The sequence below is a fragment of the Lytechinus variegatus genome, chromosome 9, assembly GCF_018143015.1.
Source record: "Lytechinus variegatus isolate NC3 chromosome 9, Lvar_3.0, whole genome shotgun sequence".
NCBI lineage: Eukaryota > Metazoa > Echinodermata > Echinoidea > Temnopleuroida > Toxopneustidae > Lytechinus > Lytechinus variegatus.
The window spans coordinates 9,499,531-9,522,740 of record NC_054748.1 but is presented as its reverse complement, the minus strand read 5'-3'; the positions used below and the strand labels follow the sequence as shown (position 1 = coordinate 9,522,740).

Sequence of the window (23,210 nt, the reverse complement as noted above, 5' to 3'; positions counted from 1 at the left end):
AGGCGATATCCACTTCTGCTGTATAAAACACCCAATTTCTCTTTCTTGAAAATACTTGGAGGAAAGGGTAGGTTCCCCTCTTTCAGCTATATACATGTATATTATCAATATCCCTTAACATCATTAATATTTTCATTTTCATTATAATCACCATTATAGTCATTATCTTCATCATCACTATTGTCATCATTCTCATCATCACAATTACAATCACCATCATCATCATCACCGTCATCATCATCCTCATCATCATCATCCTCATCATCATCACAATCACCATCATGATGATGATCATCATCACCATCATCATCATCACAATCACCATCATCACCGTCATCATCATCCTCATCATCATCACAATCACCATCATGGTCATCATCATCATCATCATCATCATCATCATCATCACAATCACCATCATCATCATCATCATCACCGTCATCATCACCCTCATCATCATCACAATCACCATCATGATCATCACCATCATCATCATCACCATCACAATCACCATCATCACCATCATCATCACAATCACCATCATCATCATCACAATCACCATCATCATCATCCTCATCATCATCCTCATCATCACCATCATCACAATCACCATCATCACAATCACCATCATCACCATCATCATCCTCATCATCACCATCATCATCCTCACCATCCTCACATCATCATCACCATCATCATCACAATCACCATCCTCACCATCACCATCATCACCATCATCCTCATCACCATCATCATCACCATCATCCTCATCATCACAATCACCATCATCACCATCCTCACCATCATCATCATCACAATCACCATCATCACCATCATCATCACCATCACCGTCATCATCATCACCATCATCATCCTCATCACCATCATCATCATCATCACCATCATCACCATCATCATCATCACCATCATCATCATCATCATCACCATCATCATCCTCACCATCATCATCATCACCATCATCATCATCATCATCACCATCATCATCATCATCATCATCATCCATCATCATCATCATCATCACCATCATCATCACCATCATCACCATCACCATCATCACCATCATCATCAGCATCATCACCATCATCATCCTCATCATCATCCTCCTCATCATCACAATCATCATCATCACCATCATCACCATCATCACCATCATCATCATCATCATCATCATCATCCTCATCATCATCACCATCATCATCATCATCACCATCATCACCATCATCCTCACCATCATCATCATCATCACCATCATCACCATCATCATCATCATCATCACCATCATCATCCTCATCATCATCATCCTCATCATCACCATCATCATCATCATCACCATCATCACCATCATCATCACCATCATCATCATCCTCATCATCATCACCATCATCATCACCATCATCATCATCATCACCATCATCCTCACAATCATCATCATCATTAGTTTTTTTACCATAGTCAATCATTTTCCCTATCATCGAAAATTATATGCATCAAGGACAACCTACAGAAATTGTTTCTTTACACTTCAATATCAATATCTTTTCGAACATTTATTACAATAAATGGAAGACTCATACTACACTGCAACCACATTGCAAGTTTAATATTTTCTTCATTACCTGTAAGTGGTATTTTAGACTCATTGGATATCAGACAAAAATGGCAAATGGGTTGAAATTGGAATTAGATCAAATGTGATCAGCCACCAAAAAGCCAACAATAAGTCGCAAGGCAAGGTTGTCTGTAAAACAAAATAGAAATTTGGTTAAAATTAAATAAAATTAGTGTATAAGGTTATATGAAAGAGTGATTTTTCTTCATAGTATCAAAACGTAAAGTTGAAAAGGTCAATGAAAGACAGAGAACAAGAGTTTCCTCAACATCATTTTTCTGGACTGCTTAGAAGAATCACCCAGATCGCACAGAGTGCATCTACTGTGCGTGAGTAAACCAAGCACAACTTTTTACATTATTTACCTGATTTTGGTGTTTTTGAAGCTCTCACTACTAAACTTCCCATGCATTTATTGTTGTTGATCATTTTTTACAAGCTATATCCATGTATCGCTTTAAAGCTAATGGGGTGCTTTTTCAAGCTCAATAAAATCTTTAACAATCATTTTTGGTGACTTGTTCTTTGTTTCGGGATGGCAGATCACAAATGGTTGGTAGATGAACTTCTATTAGACCATTTGGGATGAGGCCTAACCGAAAGCGAGTGTAGACCAATTGGCAGAATTATCCCCTCCCCATCACCCCCACCCCTTCCTTTGAATCACCCCCCCCCTCCCCTGCACTTTCTCCCAACATGACCCACCCATCCCTCCCCCAGGATGAATTCCATTCCCATCAGTCAGTGTCCTTAATCTTTTTCTTCTTTTTCTTCTTCTTGATCTGCGTTGTCTGCGATTGTTCTTCGCTGAACGATGCATCTCTTTTGACAGGTAGGTGACTAAATATGGCGGTGATTTCATCGTTGTCAGGTGCTTCTTCATCCTTAACAAAATAAAACAAAAGACCGTAAAATAGCCTTAAAAACAGACATACTGAAGCTTTTCGACATGCACTCATCGGAAAAAAATCGCATGAATGACTAAAACACTAGAGCAAAACAATATATAATATTACGAACTAGACAATGGACGCTAAATGGCGAGCCGTGATTGGCTGTCAAGTTAGGCTTGGTACCAGCCGTTTATTGAAGCGAAGCAACTAAAACAAGACAAAAATATGGGTTGCGTATTCTGATAATATTAATGAATGGTCACATTGACACTTCAATGAATAGATTATATTGGGTCCCTAATGTATTGGCTCTCAAAAAAATCAAAACAAAATAATTTTTGTTATTGTGATGATCTGAGGGGGTGCATATAACCATCCCCCCCCCCCCGCTCAAACACCATTGTCATTGTTATAATAATTAATAATAACATAAAAGGATACAAAGCGGTGCTGATGTGTTATTATAAACAATCAACAACTATATGTGTACATATGTGTCTCAAGACAAGAAATCTAAAATGAAATACAGGAAAATAGAGAAAGTATTTTTATTACTACAATCAAAAAGTCATAACAATGTCATCCGGGATCCCAAGCCAATATCTCACTCCCTCATCTCTATTTGAAATTGATAGCAAGGCTTAAGATTGATTTTTGATGGTGCATATGTTTAAAATCGACTGCAAATCTCTTAAAGTGATAAGATTCTGAAACCTTACAATTTATTGTCAGATTTTAAAAAAAGAGAAGATATTTAGAGGTATATTTGACTTTCAATCACTTACCCCAACTTCATCTCCTAGTCTTGCATTCCCAGACCCAGTCAAGATAGCCATCTCCTTGGAAAGTCTGTCTTCTTCTTGGTTCTCATCTGGTGCTTTCTCTTTCTCTATAGAATGATAAATGAAGTTAAACACCAGTTGTGGTAACAATCTTAAAGGTATTGTTTAACTTTGTGAGCAGCCAATTTAAAAAATTCTCAAACCAAGATGAAACCTGTGTACAAGTGAATATATTAGAACTAATAAACCCTGAAAACAACCATAATCGAGAATGAAAAGCTAAAACTACAAGACAAACCCCGATTTTGTAAAAAGGCGTCTTATTGACGCCTAAATAGTAAAACATATGTGTATGGGATGAAATTAACATGGTGTTTCTGGTCACTTTATATTTCAATTTTTGAAGCACTAAATAATTATTTTCGAACGCAATTTTTTCTGGGCTTCATTTTTGTAACATATCACAGACACAGGTGACAAGTGTGACCTTCTAGCTCAGATTTTTTTAAAGTCAAACCAATGTTAACCAATCACTTTAAAATGAGTTCGAACAGCATCTTACGAAAAGCCCCAGAAGTGTTTGCTTGAACTAAAAATCTGTGTTCAATGATTCTGGGGAAAAAATGGGTAATTACTGAGAAATTGACAAAACAATCATTTACAAACAACAGAGCTGCCAAGTTGTATTTTGCATTTTCAGTATTCTTATCCCCCAAAATATGCATGCATAATGGCAAAGTTCGATCACTTCTTACATTATTTTGCGCCCCACACAGTCGCACACGAGATCAAAAGCTTCACTCTAGATTTTGGTTGTTCCGCTGAACTGCGTTGGCTCACTCACCAATACATAGACTGAAAAATTTGGAGGCCCGTACGTACAGACAACGTATTAGCAGTAACGTTAGATCTAACATTTGACGGAAACCTGATTTTTCCGATCGTTTTTTTGCACATAAAATCATAAAATGTCACATTATGAAAAAGAAATTGCATCCATATTTACGGGAAAATGTATGAAATTCAGAAATATCATACCTTAGACCGCAAATACCGCTAATTCGTTTCAAATTATGATCGAAACATCGTCATCTTCGATCCTTCCGTCGGTCAACATAAGTTGCCATCTTGAATGACGTCATCATCCTTACAGACGTATTTACCAGTCGCAAAATACTGTATCGCAATTTGAGCTGCTGCTTTGCGCTAGTAAACTATGTGCGTGCGCTCGGAACTTGTCACCCACATTGATTCGCCAGGATATCGAAAATTCTAATCGGAAAGCCTTGATGAAAGCATAACTCATTGAACGTAGAGGGCAGCAACACACGGCTGCCATTTTTTCATCTCCGCCCGGAAGCTCCCAGATGCTATAGTGAGGCGAATACCTTTTCTTCTCTAATTTGTTTTTTCCCGTATTTTATCATGAAAAAGCGTACTGCCGTATTTTAAATTGATTTCCGTATGAAATACGGAAAAATCGTACTACTTGGCAGCTCTGAAACAATAACACACTGACCCACATGTGCTTATCTGTGTTGGTGATCTTTAGTGTGATCGTTTTTCAGCTAAGATTTCATGATTCCACAAAGTTCAGGTTATGTTAATGAACTGAATCCAGATTCACAATGCAATGGTGACAATTAACCTTGATTTTAAAGGAAACCCCAAACCCAAGAAGAAAAACAATTTTATTGGAAAGAGGAAAATGAGAGGAACAATTGAAAACAAGTATCGTCAAAGTCGATTATAAAATAAGAGTTACGAAAATTTGAAAGTCTTGTTCTATTTCTTTGGGACCCTCAATAGGCAAACATGCTTCAAAATGGCTGATTTTGTAGACAACTCTCCATTTGTTTTTCAACAAATTTTCAGATCTCCCCATTATCTTTCAAATCTGAGCACAACATGTGTCCAACAAAATCATGACATTGTGTAAAATACATTTAATTATTATTATTGATAATAATAATAATTATATTTTACATCAGGTGAGGAGGAGACAATAAAAATCATGTACTGAAAGTAAAGGGTAAAATCCGCAAATTAGTGACAATGGTCTATTATTCACTTTGTCTACGACTAAAATTGCACTATTTTTCAAATGAAAATTTGATTCATGAGCACTTCACATCATCATACAAATCAGCTGGTATTGGAACAAATGAATATCAGGTGCCTGTTTCACAAAACTTGTCATAATAACAAATATGCAATAACAGCAAAAAGTTCCTGAAATCATTCATTTTGATTGGCTGATTGTAAATCTGTTAAAGAAATTGTGCATTTGTTATTAGCATTATAACAAGTTTTTATGAAACAGGTTCTATTGTAGATGATGAATTGGTTTGTGGAGGAGGATTGGTTTAAGGGAGGAGGATAAACCTCTGTTTCAGTACCGGTCCACTGTTTGGAGATCAGCAGGCATCACTGCAAAAGTTGAGTCAATGAGTCCGCTAAATGTCAAGTCTACAGGGATTGAAAGACAGGCAGGTTACTGGGAGTTGACAGGTTTAAAAAGGACATGAAGCTTAAAGTGCAGGGTAGCTTTAAGGATCAAGGCATTCAGAGGGTGAGGGAGGGAAACATCATAGGGTAGTAGGATGGCTGCTGTGAGTTGGCAGGGATTGCTGGTATTGAAGGAGGTTGCTGAGGAGGGGAAATCCTCTGGGAGATTCTTTATCTTGTCCAAGAGAATGTTGCATAGATGGAGGGTACATGGGCATTTGGAAAGGATATTCTCTGTAGTGTCCTCTTCAAGTTTACACAGGGTACAAGATGGGTCTGTTCTCTTCCCAATTTTGCGTAGAGTAAAGTGGAGGGATGGGGGTGAAGGTGATCTCTGTGAGTGTGAGGTGAATTTGACCTTCCCCATGCTTGGGGACTTAACTGGATTTAAATCCTTACTGACTGCCTTGGTTTTTAATAAAACCTAAAAATTAAAGAAAAATATTGCTGACAAAAGAAGGCTTGAAGAGTGAACCTCTCCTTTCAGAAGCCAAACTGTAACAAAACTAGCAATACATTTCTTACTTGGTGGTTCCTTGCCGACAATATCTGCAAACAGCTTTCTCTTCTGAGCCTCTTTCATCTGAATATTCTTCCATTCTTGTCTCCTATTGCGTAGATGGCCAAGGGAGAGGTTCCGATGGACGAAGCGGCCGAACGTGTGCGAGAGAAGGTGGGTCTCGCGTTCGGCGAGGGTCTCCGCGATGACGAACTTGCTCTTGATGGACGATGCCTTGAAGATGCCCTCGATGGTCCGCGAGCCGTTCTTGTTACAGGCGATCTGGAAACAGCTTCCCTGCAAGATTTGGCAAAAAAAAAGGGTTTTAAATCAGAATCATTGCCTCATGCCTGGCTAAACGGGTTGGCACTTTTATGACGAATTTGCATACATGGTAGCTATTTTTGTATTCAATTTAGCGATATCAGTATGCAATTACCCCTTTAAAGGTCAACTCCACCTCAGAAAAATATTGATTTTAATCAATAGAGAAAGACAAGCACAATGCTGAAAATTTTTATCAAAGTTGGATGTAAAATAAGAAAGCTCTGACATTCAAAGTTTCGCTTATTTTTAACAACATAGTTATATGAACGAGCCAGTTACATCCAAATGAGAGAGTCGATGATGTCACTCACTCACTTTTTCTTTTTACGAATTTGACGATTAGGACCTCATTGCCTGAAGCACAAAATGTTAAAATAATGGAATTCCATGTGTTCAGGGAGGAATGAAACTTCATTTCATGTGACAATGACGAGAAAATAAAAATATTTCATATAATAAAATACAAAAGAAATGAGTGAGTGATGTCATCAGTTCCTCATTTGCATACCGACCGAGATGTGCATAATAACTGTTTTGTGAAATGAAGCGAAACTTTAAAATGCCATAACTTTCTTATTTTACATCCGATTTTGATGAAATTTTCAGTGTTATTAGAGGTGGGCTATAGAGGGTCAATTTTAGGTCACATTTTCAGAACATGCTCATCACACCCTAGTTTGATGACTTTGTGCCTACTGACACCACTTTTGAAAAAAAAAATGAAAAAAATGCATTATCCGGGGTGCCCTGACCGAAAACGTAAAAAATCCAAGATGGCCGCCGTTTCGGCTAAAAAAAGACATTTTGGGCTGTAACTCGGTCATTTTTTGGTCTATTGTAATAGTTTTGGTGTCTAACCCCATGTTTTAGGGGTCAAAGAAATTGAATATAATGATATCTTTGGTGTAAAACCTAACCTTCTACATTAAACTCACATTTTCCCCATATTTAATATTAAATTTTCCCTCTCTTTCACCCCTACCCCAACCGCAATTTTTGTACTTTATTTTCTGTATTTTCTTTAAGTCATGCTAGCTATGATACTACTACAGGTAATAATAAATTCTAGCTACTAAAATTTTTTTTTTATTTAAACAATACTTCGAGAAATATACCAAAAACCTACCACCTGTATGTGGCTAGTGAATTCGGAGTCGGCATGCATGGTAACTGTGGAGCCAGTACTACATGTAATACTGTATCTGCTTTAAAGTACCAATTATTTGGTCATCAGACCTCTAGTCAGAGAGAACTATACAGTTCCACTGTGGGTATACGTATTTAATTGTAAAATGATATGCCAATTGTCAAGCACAAATGCAATGTTTCTGCTGGAAGATGTATCCCATGAGCCAATTACATTACCGGTACATAGAAGAATCTGCATCGGCAGTACTGTCTGTACATCAGCTTGCTTTGGCCATTTCTAGTGCTAATGCTGATCTGCCCCTTTTAATCTTTGAAGTTCCGGTATCTTTCCATGTGCTCAATTTCATATCCCTCACGATGTTAGGTACCAGTTTCGTTCATCGTCGTAATCCCATATCACACTCACACTGCAGAACTCATTGATGCCCACTTCTTAGTCCATTAGTATTTTCTTCAAGGTTTGAATGGGCAGTTGACTGTGTGATCCCATTGGGCAGGGAGATTATCAGTTTCTCCTCCAGTCAATAGAAGAGTCAAGTTCACCTTCATTTCTGTTTCACATACGGTAGTTGGTTGACCTTGTACAAGTGTTGGCGCACCAAGTAATCTAGATGATGGGATGTGTGTCTGCGATATGACAGCTCTGCACGTAACATAGTTTAAACCTTGGTTGAATCCTGGCATTCCTGAAGCTCATCAATGTTTGTTAATGGACCTCCCCATTTTTTTTCTGTAACACTAACAACACTAACAACATACATGTACCTGGTACTCTACTGCTTGCTGTGCTTGGGCCACATTCTGCTGAAGATTTTCCTGCGAAAGGATGTTTTGCTCTTCCACCCATTTCTGCTCACTCTTACCCAACATTTTTGCAATGTTATATGGGTCGCTTTTTCCAGTTTACTACACCAGACTTGTTCAAGGTCATATCATCTCAAATACCCTTGGCAGTGAAGTTTCTATTAGAAGCAGCAGCAGAAAGCTTTGCTTGTTTGTCAAACTTTGACAGATTCCGCTCACACTGCAAATTGTTTGAAGGTAGATTGGTGAGATCTTCTGGTGTGAGTTTCTAGAGTTAGTTGCTCTAGATTCTGCAAAACCTGTTTCTGCCGTTTGCATAAATCCATACTCACCTCCTCTCTGAATAGTCAAATCTTTGGCAGCTTGCTGACACATTTGCTGAAAATAAACGCCTACAAGGTCTCAGGATTTTCCACTTGAAATGAGTATGGTACCTTGTATGAAGACAGCGTGTCTGTCTTGTTATTCAGCAGATCATTATTAAGATGTGGGAGGATGGTCACTAGATCATTCTGTGAGCTGACTTCCACATTGCAGGGTTATGCAGTATGTGAACCAGGCCAATATCTTCAATGCTATCATGACTATTAAGTCACACTCAAGGTACAGATGGCAGGCTTGAACAAGTAGGTTGTTGGATTTGATGTTCTGCAATGTCCCCTCATACTCTGGGATGTGATATAGAATGACTGCAGTAGTGTATCCCAGGCATCTGAGCAAATTGCTGTTCATTGAAGAGGCTGTGCTTCTTTGTTTCCCTGCAGATGCAACCTCACTCTAAAGGTCTCCCACATGGATGACTTGTGTCCATCCTAACTATACTTGTTTTGTCAGTGCCTGTAATGCTGCTACAACCGACCACACTCTTCTTGAGGAAGGATTTCAGGGTCGGCATGTATGGCATAGTATGCAATTAAATTTTCACGAAGCCCTAACTTGACTTCATGCTGAACAAGGGTAGAGATAATATTGCCTGCATCAAATATCTCACATGTGTGACTCACATACAATACATGTGTAGAGAGATGTGCTGACTGTTAAGAGATGCTCCTATTTGATGTTTGTAGTAATGAGGATATCGAGTGGTAATAGTGATACATTACATGCGGTGAGAAAGGGAGCTGTGCTGGAACTATTGTGCATAGGCCTACTTTAATACAAAGTGGATAACATTTGGGATAATGGGCATGGGACAAGAAGAAAAAAAAGGAAAGCTTAAACTGTTGATTGTGATGCACACGTCATCTGTAAGAATTTGCATTTTGGAGAAAATAAGTAGAAATTTGATTAAATACTGATATAACATGAAATTTAACACTAATATATTAAAATGAATACCATAAATGAGTTCAGTGACCCCCAAAACATAGGTTTAGACACCAAAACTAGGCTAAAAGATGAAAAAATGACCAATTTATGGCCAAAAACATGTTTTTTTAGGCAATCCGGCGGCCATCTTGGATTTTCGGGTTTTACGGCCAGGGCACCCTGGATTTCGCATTTTTTTCATTTTTTTTCCTGATTATGGTGTCAGTGTGCACTAATTCATCAAACTAAGGTGTGATGAGCATGATCTGAAAATGTCACCCTCTATAGCCCACCTCTAGTTATGCTGGTTGAATTTTTCTCTTTTCATTCAAATCAAGTTTTTGTTGGGGTGGACTTGTCCTTTAAAATCACATGCAATTCAACACATCAGTTGTACAGGCGCGTAGCCAGGGGGAGGGGCGCTTCAAGAAATTGATACGAACCTTCAATTTCTCCACAAATAGATCTTTCTTCTTCTCACCGATCGCGGTGCTCTTCATGAAGGCTTCCAAGAGATAACTACCTGATGGATGGGTTGCCATGGAAACTAGGGTATCAGGGGGCATGGCCATGAAGCTGTTGAGAATGGTTCCATTCTTGGAGAACTTGAGCATCTCCTGAAGGAGCAGGGAGCCCTGGAGCTGGATGGGAGGAGGCTGGGATGGCTGCTGGGGAGGAAGATGAAGGGGAGGGGGAGATGAGAGGGGGAGAGAAAGGAGGGCAAAGAGGGAAGTGAAAGGAGAGTTGGAAAGGATGGAGGGGAGGAAACAGAGGAGGAAAGAGGGGAATGGGAGAAAGAGGGGAGAAGAAGAGGAAGAGGGGAGGAAAGAGGGGAGAAAAATTGGGCAAAGGGAGAGGGGGAGTGGGAGAAGAGGGATAGAGTAGGGGGAAGGGATAAAATAAAAGCGATTGTAAAAGGGATATGGAAGTGGGAGGGAGAGGAGAAGGGGAGGAAAGGAAGGGGAGATGGAGAGGGATGGATGAGGGAGGGGAAGATTGAAGGGAGCAGTCGGAGGGAGGGAGGGTTACAGACCTAACAACAGATTAGCATGATAAATGTCACTAAGGGCATCATCGTAACCCATTGCATATTGTGAAATTTTCAGCCCATTTCATGTTGGAGAAGGCGTTTCCAAAAAAACTAAGACAAAAATATGTAAATATAGTTTTCTTTTGATCAGGGATGCCAGTGGGTAGAGAAAAAAGATAATGAAAGTCAAAGCTTGGCACGCCGACCCGCGAATCATCTTTGCAGTTCGATTGATGTGTTTTGTTGAGTGCCCAATGGACACTTGTATGGTATAAGATACAGACATTTCAGTACTATAAGAGATGTGATTTTTCACAAAATCAGACCTTCATTTTTGAGGAGCGCGATCGCACCGGCGCTCTTACCGCGCTCCTTAAAAAAAAAGGAGAGCAAAAAATCGCGCTCCTCAAAAAAAAAAAAAAATGAAAAAAATTCACATTTTACATCTTTAAATCCATGAAATGGCCTTCTTTTTTCCATAATTCCTTGAAATTACTTTGATTTAGTTGAAATCTATCAGAAAAATGAAGAATATTCATCTCTTTCCCGACTGTGATTTTAATTTAATCTTGGTAAATATTGCAGTCCCATGTAGTCCCATATGTAGATTTTCATGGCAACACCATGGAAGTCTACATGTGGGACTACAATATTTACCGAGGTAAGTTCAAATCAGAGTCGGGAAAGTGGTGAATATTCTTAAATTTTCTGATAGTTTTCAACTAAATCAAAGTAATTTCAAGGAATTACGTAAAAAAGAAGGCCATTTCATCGATTTAAAGATGTAAAATGTGAAATTTTAGCAATGTTTTTTCATTTTTTTCATTTTTTTTAGCAGGAGCGCGAAAGACATCTTGTAAACGTATTGACGTGACCCAGGCCTAGTTTCAGCACAGATTAATTAATAGCTAACACAGCTATTGCATATATACAATGTTAAGAAAAATCCACAATTTATCATACATGTATTGTAATAAATTGATTTGAGCTCCTCACAGAGAGCGATTCTGAGTAGCTCAATTGAGCTCCTCAAAAAAATAAGGAGAGCGATTTGTTGAGCTCCACGAAATTATAAACGTGAAGGCCTGCAAAATTAAAAGATGATACATATTTTCTGCTTGTTGACCTGCAATTATGGAATATCATCTCACAGTCAAGGTAATTTCCCGGGGGGGGGGCACTTACATTGATGAGTGGAAACCATGCGCGACCAAAACAACATGCAAAAGCGATGTCTTTTTCAAGTACGGCACATAAAGGTGTAAAAAACGCTAAAATAATGAAAAGGGTATCTATTTTCGCTAGGAAAGCTACTTGTTTAGGGTCAAATTTGCAAGGGCATAAAGAACTAAGACTAAAATTTTTTATTAAGGATAATGTACTCTTTGCCCCAACAGTCAACACTACGTGTTTAGGGTACGATCTGGGCAAGGTGTAGCTGAACTTAACCCAATGATGGAGGTAAAGATAAAACCACTGACCGAAGTCCGTAACATAATTGAAATATCGCTGTTCTTGTTTAGGGGTTCAATTCAGGGAAAACTTGCCAATAGTATCGTTTTGTTTCCAATACTTGTTAAGGGTAGGGTTTCACATGCCAATACTTGTTAAGGGGTGCATTTTCAGAATATGGAAAATATGTGTTTAGGGTGCTTTTCGAGACCCCATGGTCGCGCATGGTATCCGCTCGTCAATGGAAGTAATGAATCCGAATACTGACATGCACAATAGGGGGTGTTACAAAAATTTAATTGCTTTTTCCTTCCTAAACAATGTACCTTTTCATCATCCTTCTCTCCGAACATGACTTCGTAGGTTACCATGGCAGCAAAGAGAGGCACGCAGGAGTTTTGCCTCTCTCTTGGCTCGTTACAATGGAATGCCCTCATCAAGGATTGAAGGAATGGAACTACATGTAGACAAAAAGAAAGAAAAAGGAGATCGCTTTTAAATTTGATTTCTGAATTCAACTATACCAAAAGCGGTCCAATATACATGTACTGTGCAGATGCCGTAAGAAATGGGTTTGGCTTGCAGCATATTAAAAGACTGAGAATATTTCTGATCACTTAAATGATTTCAAAGTCTTACACCTTTTGCAGGGGAAAAAATTACACAGGGCCTGGTGCGATTTCAACCTGAAAATTTTCATAAGGGCACGAAAACGAGTGGAGAGACTCAGGCAGTCTCAGCTGCTTTTCCCAATTCAATATAGCAGCAATGCTTACTTTGGAAATAAATAATTTGTCACAAAAAACACTATTCATATGATAATACTAAGTTCATTTACTCTTAATGACCTTTGACCTTGATCATGTGACCTGAAACGTGTGAAAACTAGGCAGTGATACTTGAGAACCCTAATATTCAAGTTTCATGCATAAGCTCTATTTAAAATACCCCCATCATCAAAGGTGCTATAAAAGAACTGAATATTGCTGTTATTATTTAAGTGGACTAAAAAGATAATAGCAAGTATTTGCCTACCTTGTTTGGAGGTGTGGCTTACACAGCCAGCAGCCAATCGCTGAATGACACCCAGATGATTGACAGCCAATACACTCTCAATATCATCAATGATCTCGTCAAATAACTCCTCAAACTAGGGAGGAGAAAAATACACAAATATCAAAGGAAAATTATGGAGAGCAACACAAAAATAATGTGATGGATGATAAATTCTGCGGGGGCATAAAATGCTTATCATCAGCAATAATATCATCCGACCAGTCCTCAAATTATGGAGGAGAAAGTACACAAATCCCATCCTTGCATCATCCTCATTTAGGTTTATTGCTAAAACTGCTAAAAAAATCATTTTCAACATTAGCAATGAACCCCCATTCTGTAATCATCCTATGGCAATTAATTGAGCTTTTAGCCAGTGGGTGATTTCAAGTACGCTGTTCAGTATCGGTGTTGACAAGCGTAAAAAGGGCAGCTGAACCGAGCTGGGTTCAGAGGAATGATACCTATTGCGTCATCGATAGCACATGACGTCACGCCTCTGCAATGCGCTGCTAAATTATCTTGATTTCATGCGAGAAGTCTTGTCAACGAAAAAGAAATCGGAGAGACATGCATTTTATTCTCATCGTACAAAATACCAATGCTTTAATTAATTCAAGAATTCGAAAGAGTGAACAATATTCTTCATCAAAATATATAAAGCTCAAATGATTTGTACTCATCTTAACTGTAAAACCTAATTTTACGGGGATGTTTCCTCCTGTTCGCCGCCTGTTCACGAGCTTGAGATTGCCAGCACCAACACAAAACTTGGAATCATGATTTTTCCAATCCCTGGGGGTTGGTGTTGGTGAATGAGGAAATTGCACGACAGTATATCATCAACACCAGCTGCAGTGCAGGGTTCACCAGAAGACATTCAACACCATCCTTCCAGGGGAGCGTTTCATCAATATTTTCATCCGACAAGTTGTCAGATCTGACATCTTTCCTTGATTCTGATTGGCTGAGAGGCCTGTTCCTATGGTAACTGTCGGATAAAATGGTACTTGTCAGATAAAATGTCCGACAAGTCCTTTCATGAAACGCCCCCCTGAAATACGTCATATTTTCAGAGGTCAATCCCAACACCACCCAAATTTCAGGTACGGTGTTGTGGCTGGTGTTGGTGTTGTCAACATTAACTCTTAACATGCCACACACACTACTAACCCAACGCCACAGTGCTAATCCGATGCTAATCCCCTGTGCCAGCCACAAAACCCCCCTGTGCCACATTGATTTTGGGATCGCGAGTCGTATTCACTCCTTTCAATAGTCATGATTACAATTGCTTGTAACTCTCTAACGATTAGTTTATCCACAAAATATTGTGTAGTAAAGTTGAAGGAAATTTCATAACCCTTATAATGGTGTCCTCATTATATGGATTGGTTATTATCTTTACCGCTAAAATATGAGTTGTATCAAGTAGTTCCATTTTGTGGAGTGTTTTGTATGGATCTTCCCTCTTAGAGGCGGAATCATATCTTGTAAAAAAAAAGTGGAAATACTCGAAGAATGTAAGCCGCGTGAGTAAGTTGATCTGTCAGAAAGCAGAGTTCGCACTGCACACAATAGTGCTAATTACGGCGTGCATGCTATGCGCAATACAATGCAAAACGGCGAAACAATGATTGTAATTCCGAATGTGCGCAGTCATGCACGAAGCAGGCGAGGGTAGGAAACAATGCAAGCACAAAGCAATCAATAGTAGGCGTGCGAGCACGAGTGTGGCATGTTATAGTAGGATACGTAGCGTGCACGAAGCACTCAGTGAGTTAAAGCATTGGTATTTTGTCACAACACCAACACCAGATTTCAACACTTTTCTTGAAATCACCCAATGAGATGCAAGGATTTCAGTAGCTTATAACAAAACAGGAGCTTACCACAGGCAGGTTTTTGGTTCTCTCAAGCAACCGCTGGAGGACGAAATTCGCAACACCATGCATGGCCAATTTGATGAGTTGACCTTTGAAGCTCCGACCTATGACCTTTAGCAGTAGGTCATCATCAATGACCTTCAAGATGACCTCTAGTAGATGGCTGCTAATTGGGTGGGTCATGAGCTGTGCTAGGGAACTGCATGTAGAAGAGTAAAATTGAAAAGATGACCAAAAATAGTGATATTTTTACCACTGGATATCATGAATAATATAAAAAGATACGGCATTATCTTCATGCATTAATGTATGCACAAGGCCTGCATGACTCACTTTTCATATCAGAGTATATCGCATACATGTAGATTGTTTTCACAGCTGTCATAAAAATTTAACTGTATAAGGGAAAGCAAACTAACCAGCACTTATCATTGACTATGTGTTATCGCTCATAATTTACTGTGTGTTATCAATAGCTTGTCTTGAAATACACCTTTAGAGATTAATAGTAGTGTTAATATAGAATAAATCAGTCTATAATTTTTTTTTTATAGAGAAAAAAATGGTTTGAAAGATACTTGTTTGGCTACTTCATAACATAATAATTGCTCTGACAGTATCAAGTTGAGGAATAGTTTTTTTTTTATTCAAGTGGGTTACATGTATATGACAGATTACATTGCCTAAAATATTGCATAATGGATTAAGAACTTGGCCCGTTTCGAGTAGTCGCAGACACTGGTTCATCCAGAGTGAGGCACATCCAGCCCATGCCCCCTCCCCCCTTTGCCAGGCATAAACAAAATTTGTCATGTAAATTTGCCGTTCAAACAAGTGTCCCCCCATGAAAGTGAGAACCATTTTTTTCCTTTTTTTTGCTCGTCAAATTTTCTGTTGACAAAATGACCCTAAATTTAGGGTGAAAACTTTTTTTTCTTTTTTTTTTGGGGGGGGGTTTGTCAAATTTTCTAAGGAAAATATGCATCCCCCCTCCTTTTGAAAAATCCTGAATCTGCCCCTGGTTGCGGACATGAGGCGGTGGTACATAGAGGCTGCTGGTTCGCATTTGTTTTCGTATAAACTTTTTCTCTTACCTTTCTTGTGTTTCATCAGCGTCTCCTTTGCTTAAAAGTTTGGCTTTCTTGAGAAATATCTTGGTGAGTCGTTTACAGAGATCTTTGTTGGTATGGTGGAGCGAAAGCAATAATACCTCCAAGACGGGACCACCTGTTACGCTTGTGAAGTACTCTGTTCAAAGAAATACAGTTTGATTCAATTCAACTCAACATTCATTCAATTTTAATTAATTTAAATTCTGAGTCAATTATTCGCTAAATGGAATGGCCTATCAAGATGAATGGCCTATCATGATGAATGAAAGCAACACAAGGTACAAGATATATATTAGTGGATTTGGGTAGCCCTAAATACCACAAAATATACTGGTGCTAGAAAACCTTATACTTAAGTCATCCTGTAAGAATAAGCCAGTTCGTAGTTCCTTTCTGCGCATGATCAAAAGATTCTACGCATGATCAGAAGAAGGTCATTTGTACTAAAGTGACATGGTGTTTTAAAATCTAATGAGATAAGCACCAACTTTGATGTCTTGATTATTCATATATTCTTTTGAATTTTCGTTTTCATTTACATCCACAAAAAACAACAATGCTTCCACGAACGACTGGTATTTCAGTTTGTTAAGTACATTGTGCAACATGCTAAGATATGCATTCAAACAGGAATGCACCAAATACCTTCATCAAGTGTTCATTGATGTGCTATTCTAGTCACCTGGTCTATTCAATTTCTTCATCCTGCTATGTAAGGCAAGCTTACGTAATATCTTGCTTTGAAATCTGCCTATCATGATGAAAGAAATGAAAGGTCATTTGACCAAAATTGCCCATGAAGTAACTATGAACTGGTCTATATTGTGGGCATGACTGGAAAGTGGAGACTATATCTGCAAGGCAAATGGGGCCCGTTTCACTAAGACTGAAAAATAAATGTAAATTCACCATTATTGTGGAAACCCTGATTGTGATTGGCTGCTGAGCCCTGTTTCCATGGTAGTTGCCATCATTGCAAAGTTATAATAGTTGCAATTCTTTATGAAATGGGCCATAGTACAGAGATTTGAGGCACCTCTACATGTTGGTTAATTTTGTGGAGTGTTGTGGCCCAGTGGATAAATCTCCGGACTTTGAAACAGAGGGTTGTGGGCTCGAATCCCAGCCATGGCGTAATTTCCTTCGGCAAGAAATTTATCCACATTGTGCTGCACTTGACCTAGGTGAGGTGAATGGGTACCCGGTAGGGTTTACCTTGAACGCTTTAGCGCCTATTATTATGGCGGCTCAGTTACAGCCAGGTAATAATATGATACCAAGTATCAAAGCGCAGTTGAGTACCGGTATATGCACATAGTAACTACGCTATATAAATTGACATGTAATTATTATTATTTTGAACTTACCGTTTAAATTATCTGCCTGTGTGATATTTTCTGATATACTTTCTAAACATGATAGGAAGTCTTTTGGTGGTGAGTTCATTATGATTCTGGTTTCCAACACCAAATCTGTAAAAAGATAATGATATTCAATTCTCGAAGTTTGATGAAATAATCCAACATTTTCTATTCATGCTACCCAGCTATGAATAGATGCAAAACTGTAAGAAAAGAAACTTTCAAGATGACAACGGTTACTTCATGGGATAAAACACACGAAGACACATCGCGCAGGTATTACAAACACAGGTGTCTAAAAAATGAATAGTAATTTTGAAGCTATTCTTCATTTCATTTTGCCCATTCTTTATACTCATATATTTAGAGAAGATTTTACTTTCCCCCATGTGGGGGTTGATTTTTATATTGGAAATATTGTTAATACAATAACAACCCAAGTTGAGGATAGTTCACTTCAGGTATATCAAGAAAAGCAAAATGATTTGTGTGGATCTCCAATGAGAATTAGGTCACTTCATCATTCATTTTGGGCAATTTGGGGTGAACTTCTGGGATATCATACACAAGATGGTGTCATGTATAACCAACATCCCATGTTTAAACTCAATAGCCCGTATTCTGAAGTTGGGTGTAACTTAAAATCAGGTTTAAAGTTGTGGTATGGGAAGCCATAAGTGTCAAAATCTTTATTACCGTAAGTTGTAAGTTTCTACATCGATGGTGAAGACAATCATACTTCCTAGACAATTATGAATGATTTGAGAGCCAAATGAGCTGAAATATGATATCTCTATTGTTAGAGATTTATGTAACAATTGGCTATCCAAACTTAAACCACAACTTTAAACCTGAGTTTAAGTTAAACTCGACTTCAGAATACGGGCCAATAGCACATACATGTATTCCAAAATCAGGTTTAAATTTAGACCATTGTCAAAGTCTATGGGAGCCAAAAACTAAAAAAATGTGCATAATTAATATACATCTTATATTTACTACTTTTTCCCCTTCGCTTTCATAATGATGAAAATATTTCATTTTTCATTCTGAGACAGTTATAAAAGATTAGAGTGTCTTGAGAATTAATTTCTTAAACATGTGCTAATAGAGATTTGTGCCCCAATTGGCTCTCCATAGTTAAACTAAAACTTAAATCTAACTCAGTGACATGCAATTGAGGGAGTCAATGATGTCCCCACTCACTATTTCTTTCTTATTTCTTAAAACTTTCTTATTCTACATACGATTTTGATCAAATTTTTAGTGGTATGCTTGTTGGATTTTTCTCTTGGTATTCAAATCAACTTTTTGTCTGGGTGGACTTGTTCTTTAAAGGGGAATGAAACCTTTGGAACAAATAGGCTTGTGTAGAAACAGAAAAATAAAAAAATAAGAATAAAGAAAGTTTGAGAAAAATTGGACAAATAATGAGAAAGTTATGAGCATTTGAATATTGCAATCACTAATGCTATGGAGATCCTCCCATTGGCAATGCGACAAGGATGTGTGATGTCACTGATGAACAACTTTCCCTTTGGTGGACTATAAAATACCCTCAAAATGTCTCTTTTTGCTTTTTCTTACGATGATACAAACTCTTTATCCATTATGTATTCTTGAAAAATATGTATTACATGCCCTCATGTAGAAAGAACACATGATCTATGGATAGATGTGATAAAAGAGGCAATTCAAGTGAAATATATACTAAAGTAATGGGGAGAGTTGTTCATCAGTGACATCACACATCTTTGTCGCATTGCCAATTTGCTATCTCCATAGCAATAGTGATCGCAATATTCAAATGCTCATAACTTTCTCATTATTTGTCCGATTTTTCTCAAAATTTTGTTGATCTGTTTCTTTGATTTTTCTGTTTTCACACAAGCTATCTTGTTCCAATGGTTTCATTCTCCTTTAAGCAAGTAAAAGGGCAATATGACACGACTGATTGCAAAACAAAACAAAAAATCCGTAACAAAAACATCAGAATATGTAAAAATATTAAATACTTTGCAATAGCATTGGGCATATTGACCTTTGACTTTCCGAACAAGAAAATATACCTTTGTGTTGTTGGCCTCTTGATAGTTTGCTTCTGGAGACATTTTCTGGGACCTGGATACCCGCAAGGCAAGCTATGAGAGTCCGTAAGACATGGCTAGCGTATGTATCTGTTATAATCTACCAACAGAAGAGAACAGTGGTTATTATCATTTGATTGATGTACGCAGTTACAACAACAAAAAAAAAGGTTCACTTTAAAGGTTCATCATAGTTTATGATTAATTCTTTTAAATCTTCAAATACAAACTATTATCATTACTATTATTAACTTGAAGAAATCATAAAAATAATACAAAACCTTAATGACTTTCACATGGCATGACATTGTTGCATAGTGCAATACAATGTAAAAGTGGTGATCAGGTGATACATGGTGATCAGGTGATCAATGGTAATCAGGTGGTAAAATCATAACTGTTGCCAAGCAGTATACATGTAGCAGCACACATGTGTATACAAATTACCGAACATTATTAATTCAGACAAACTATTGGTACACTGTATTATGGCTTGTTTTAACTAGAGGATAAGCAGCGAAGAAGAGAATGCACAATCCAATTCTGTAACAGCTTATTTAAGCAAAATGGTAAATATTAGCAAAAGAGTGGATCAAATATTTTTTTTGATTACTGCAGGTATTCAAGTGCCTATTGAAGGTGACCTTTGACCCCTTCAGGACAGTACCGTTCACATCTTCTTACCTCTTTAAAGTTCTCAAGCATTTCTTTACAGATCGTGCAGTAGATTCCCAGCAGACCTTCAACTTCCTCTGTACCAACATAAGGCAAAGCTGTGATCATCGTTGACTGTAGAACATGGCTGGTGAAACGATCCGTGGCCGAGGTTGAAAGGTCAGAGGTCAATCCACGGAGGAAGGCAGTCAGCTGCTTGGGTTCGGAGAGAGGGAGGACCGTCTCTAAAATGCGGCTCACGGTCTGGTTCTGGGATAGTCTCACTTCACTGCCTTCCAGTTCAGAGTACACATTTCTCAAAAACATTGCTGAGATTTAGGAATAGAAACATGAATAACATTATAGGAAACCAAAACCCAAGAAGAGAAACATTCTTATTGGAAAGAGTAAATTGAGAGGAACAATTTAAAAAGTTTCATCAAAATTGGTTATGAAATAAACGGTTCCCCAAATAAACAAGTTACACTGTAGATCTAGATCTAGATAGCAGATCTATGACTAAGTACAGTAGAGGCGCTGGTCCAAAAATTGGGATTGTCCCAGAAAACAAGGATATCCTCATAAACCAAGACAAATCATGTCTTGATAAATTGAGACTGTCCTTGTTTATGGGGACGTTTTTTTTCACTTCCCCCTACGGGACAAAGACAGCAATTACGGAAATTGAGAGTGCTAAAAATAGATTCAGTGACCTCAATTCCCCCCAGTTAACCGTCTATTTTTAATGACTTACCGTCTTCCAATAATCTTGTTATGAAACCTGATATGTTTACATTGACTAGCACACTTGATTGGTGTCGGCACTTGACAGGGGAATGAACTTTCCTAGATTTCTTGTGTGAAGAAATCCTTATAAACTGAGACAGTCCCTGTAAACTGGGACGATCCCAATTTTCTGACCAGCGCCTCTACTGAAAGACTTGAAGTATGTCTATGGAAGTCTTGTACTTTCTAGCTATGGGGTTAACGTACTTTATAATGGCTGATTTTGTGGACAACTCTCCATTTGTTTTGTACACAAATTTTTAGAATTTCCCCTTCATTTTAGTTTTTTTACACATTTTACATTTTCTCCTGATCAATAAAACCTAGTCCTAGGCCCTACACCAAATAACACGCATGGGACTTAGGTATTCATTTCAGGACTACATTTCATTGACTAAAACACAATATACCTTTTTCTTCGGTGTTTTCGAATCCTTCCTGAATCTTATCGGAGACTCGCCGATAGTAACCCATTGTATGCTCATCAAGGCGTCCAATCCTTCCCGAACTTTCATCTTCCTCTTTTATTTTATTCGATTTTCTTCCCATACCGGTAGCGTTGCTGGCGATAACCACAGGCACATGCACAATGTTAAAAACACTGGTACCATACAAACGTAGACGGCAGCAACACAACTCTGACAGCCGACAGCCCGTCTCGCCGAGTGGTCTAAGGCGCTTGGCAATACAGAACGTCCGGGGTTCGATCCCCGGCCGCGGTGCCCGTGAGCAAAACATTTAATGAACAATGCTCTTGTATCTTGCTCTCAAATAAATGGTAATGCTATATGCATTATTGGTAACTTGGTGTGCACTTGTTTAAAAAAAAGGTGGAGATGCCTTGGCCGAGTGGTCCAAGGCGCCTGGCTGTACATGGAAAGTCAGGGTTCGATCCCCGGCCGCGCACCTATTGTCTTGAGCAATGCATTTAATCTGAAATGCTTTTTATCCTGCTTTCAAATAAATGAAAATGCTCATATTGGTAACTAGGTGTGCACTTGTTAAAAAAGGTCATTTCCGTGGTCAAGGCCCTACACATAATTTAGGCCTTGGCAGCATGCAGTGACAGGGTTGCTATATTACAAAGGACCAGGGGCACTGGACACGCGCACACAATAGCAGTGCGCGAACAATTTATTAGAATACCGATTGGCAATTGGTTTCAATTTGGGGTATGCCCGACATGGAAAGTGAAACAATAGGTATCCATTGAAACCAATTGGTCCCCATTGAAATTATCTACAGCCAACTGGAAATAAAGCCGATTGCTCTAAGTTGGTCCCCAATTGGTTGGAAGCAATGGGAACTTCAAGTTGGGACAAGTAAAATTAGTACAACAATTAATATTCAGTGTAACAATGTACTACATTTGAAAAAAACAAAACGTTTACTAGATTAATGTCTTATATTTTTAATCTTCAGTAAACAGAATTGAATTCTGTTATTAAAAAAAACCTGCTAATTTCCGAGTAACCCGGATTTAGCCAACCTCATTTTATGAGTCTTGACTGCAGTTATACAACGAGGTGAGTTCGAGTCCCAAGCAAGGTAAGAAATACTTAAAAATCCAAAGATAAATCTGAAGTGAACAAACCGGAAGTCTCGACAATCTTTTGTTATTTTTGGTGGGGGTACATATATGGAACTCCTCTCCTAATTTGCACATTTTTGACAATGTTTGTGAACCTAAAGAAGATGCGTATGTAACTGAATTATTTTTAATATATGTTCTGGCCTTTTGGAAAAGGGGCCCGTTAAAGGGCGTTTAGAAGTTAACCATAAAGACGATACATATTTGAATGAAGAAATAATGCGAGCGCGAAGCGCGAGCTCAAACTTTTTGACAGTCCGACAAAAAATGAGATCAGACGTTCGATCTATGATCT

General features: G+C 38.3%; 1 protein-coding gene across 1 annotated transcript; it reads right to left on the bottom strand.

Moving 5' to 3' along the window:
* Window positions 1-1,562: 1,562 nt before the first annotated feature.
* On the bottom strand, window positions 1,563-21,937 carry LOC121421065 (nucleolar protein 9-like). The gene is made up of 12 exons (XM_041615677.1): window positions 21,735-21,937; window positions 20,569-20,867; window positions 19,867-19,984; window positions 17,804-17,908; window positions 16,419-16,572; window positions 15,331-15,523; window positions 13,418-13,532; window positions 12,709-12,839; window positions 10,344-10,565; window positions 6,339-6,609; window positions 3,309-3,412; window positions 1,563-2,514 (listed from the first exon to the last, which is right to left on the bottom strand). Exons 1-12 carry the CDS (start codon window positions 21,871-21,873, stop codon window positions 2,368-2,370), a joined length of 1,998 nt encoding a protein of 665 aa, XP_041471611.1. The 5' UTR covers window positions 21,874-21,937; the 3' UTR covers window positions 1,563-2,367.
* Between the last annotated feature and the right edge of the window lie 1,273 nt (window positions 21,938-23,210).

Bases quoted from the DNA above. Each gene is read 5' to 3' on its own strand.
- LOC121421065 (XM_041615677.1), bottom strand. From the start codon at position 21,873: ATGGGAAGAAAATCGAATAAAATAAAAGAGGAAGATGAAAGTTCGGGA. The intron at 15,524-16,418 runs GTAAGAGAAAAA...TTCTACATGCAG, and splicing joins GCTGATGAAACACAAGAAAG to TTCCCTAGCACAGCTCATGA. The intron at 2,515-3,308 runs GTAAGTGATTGA...TATTTTGTTAAG, and splicing joins GACTAGGAGATGAAGTTGGG to GATGAAGAAGCACCTGACAA.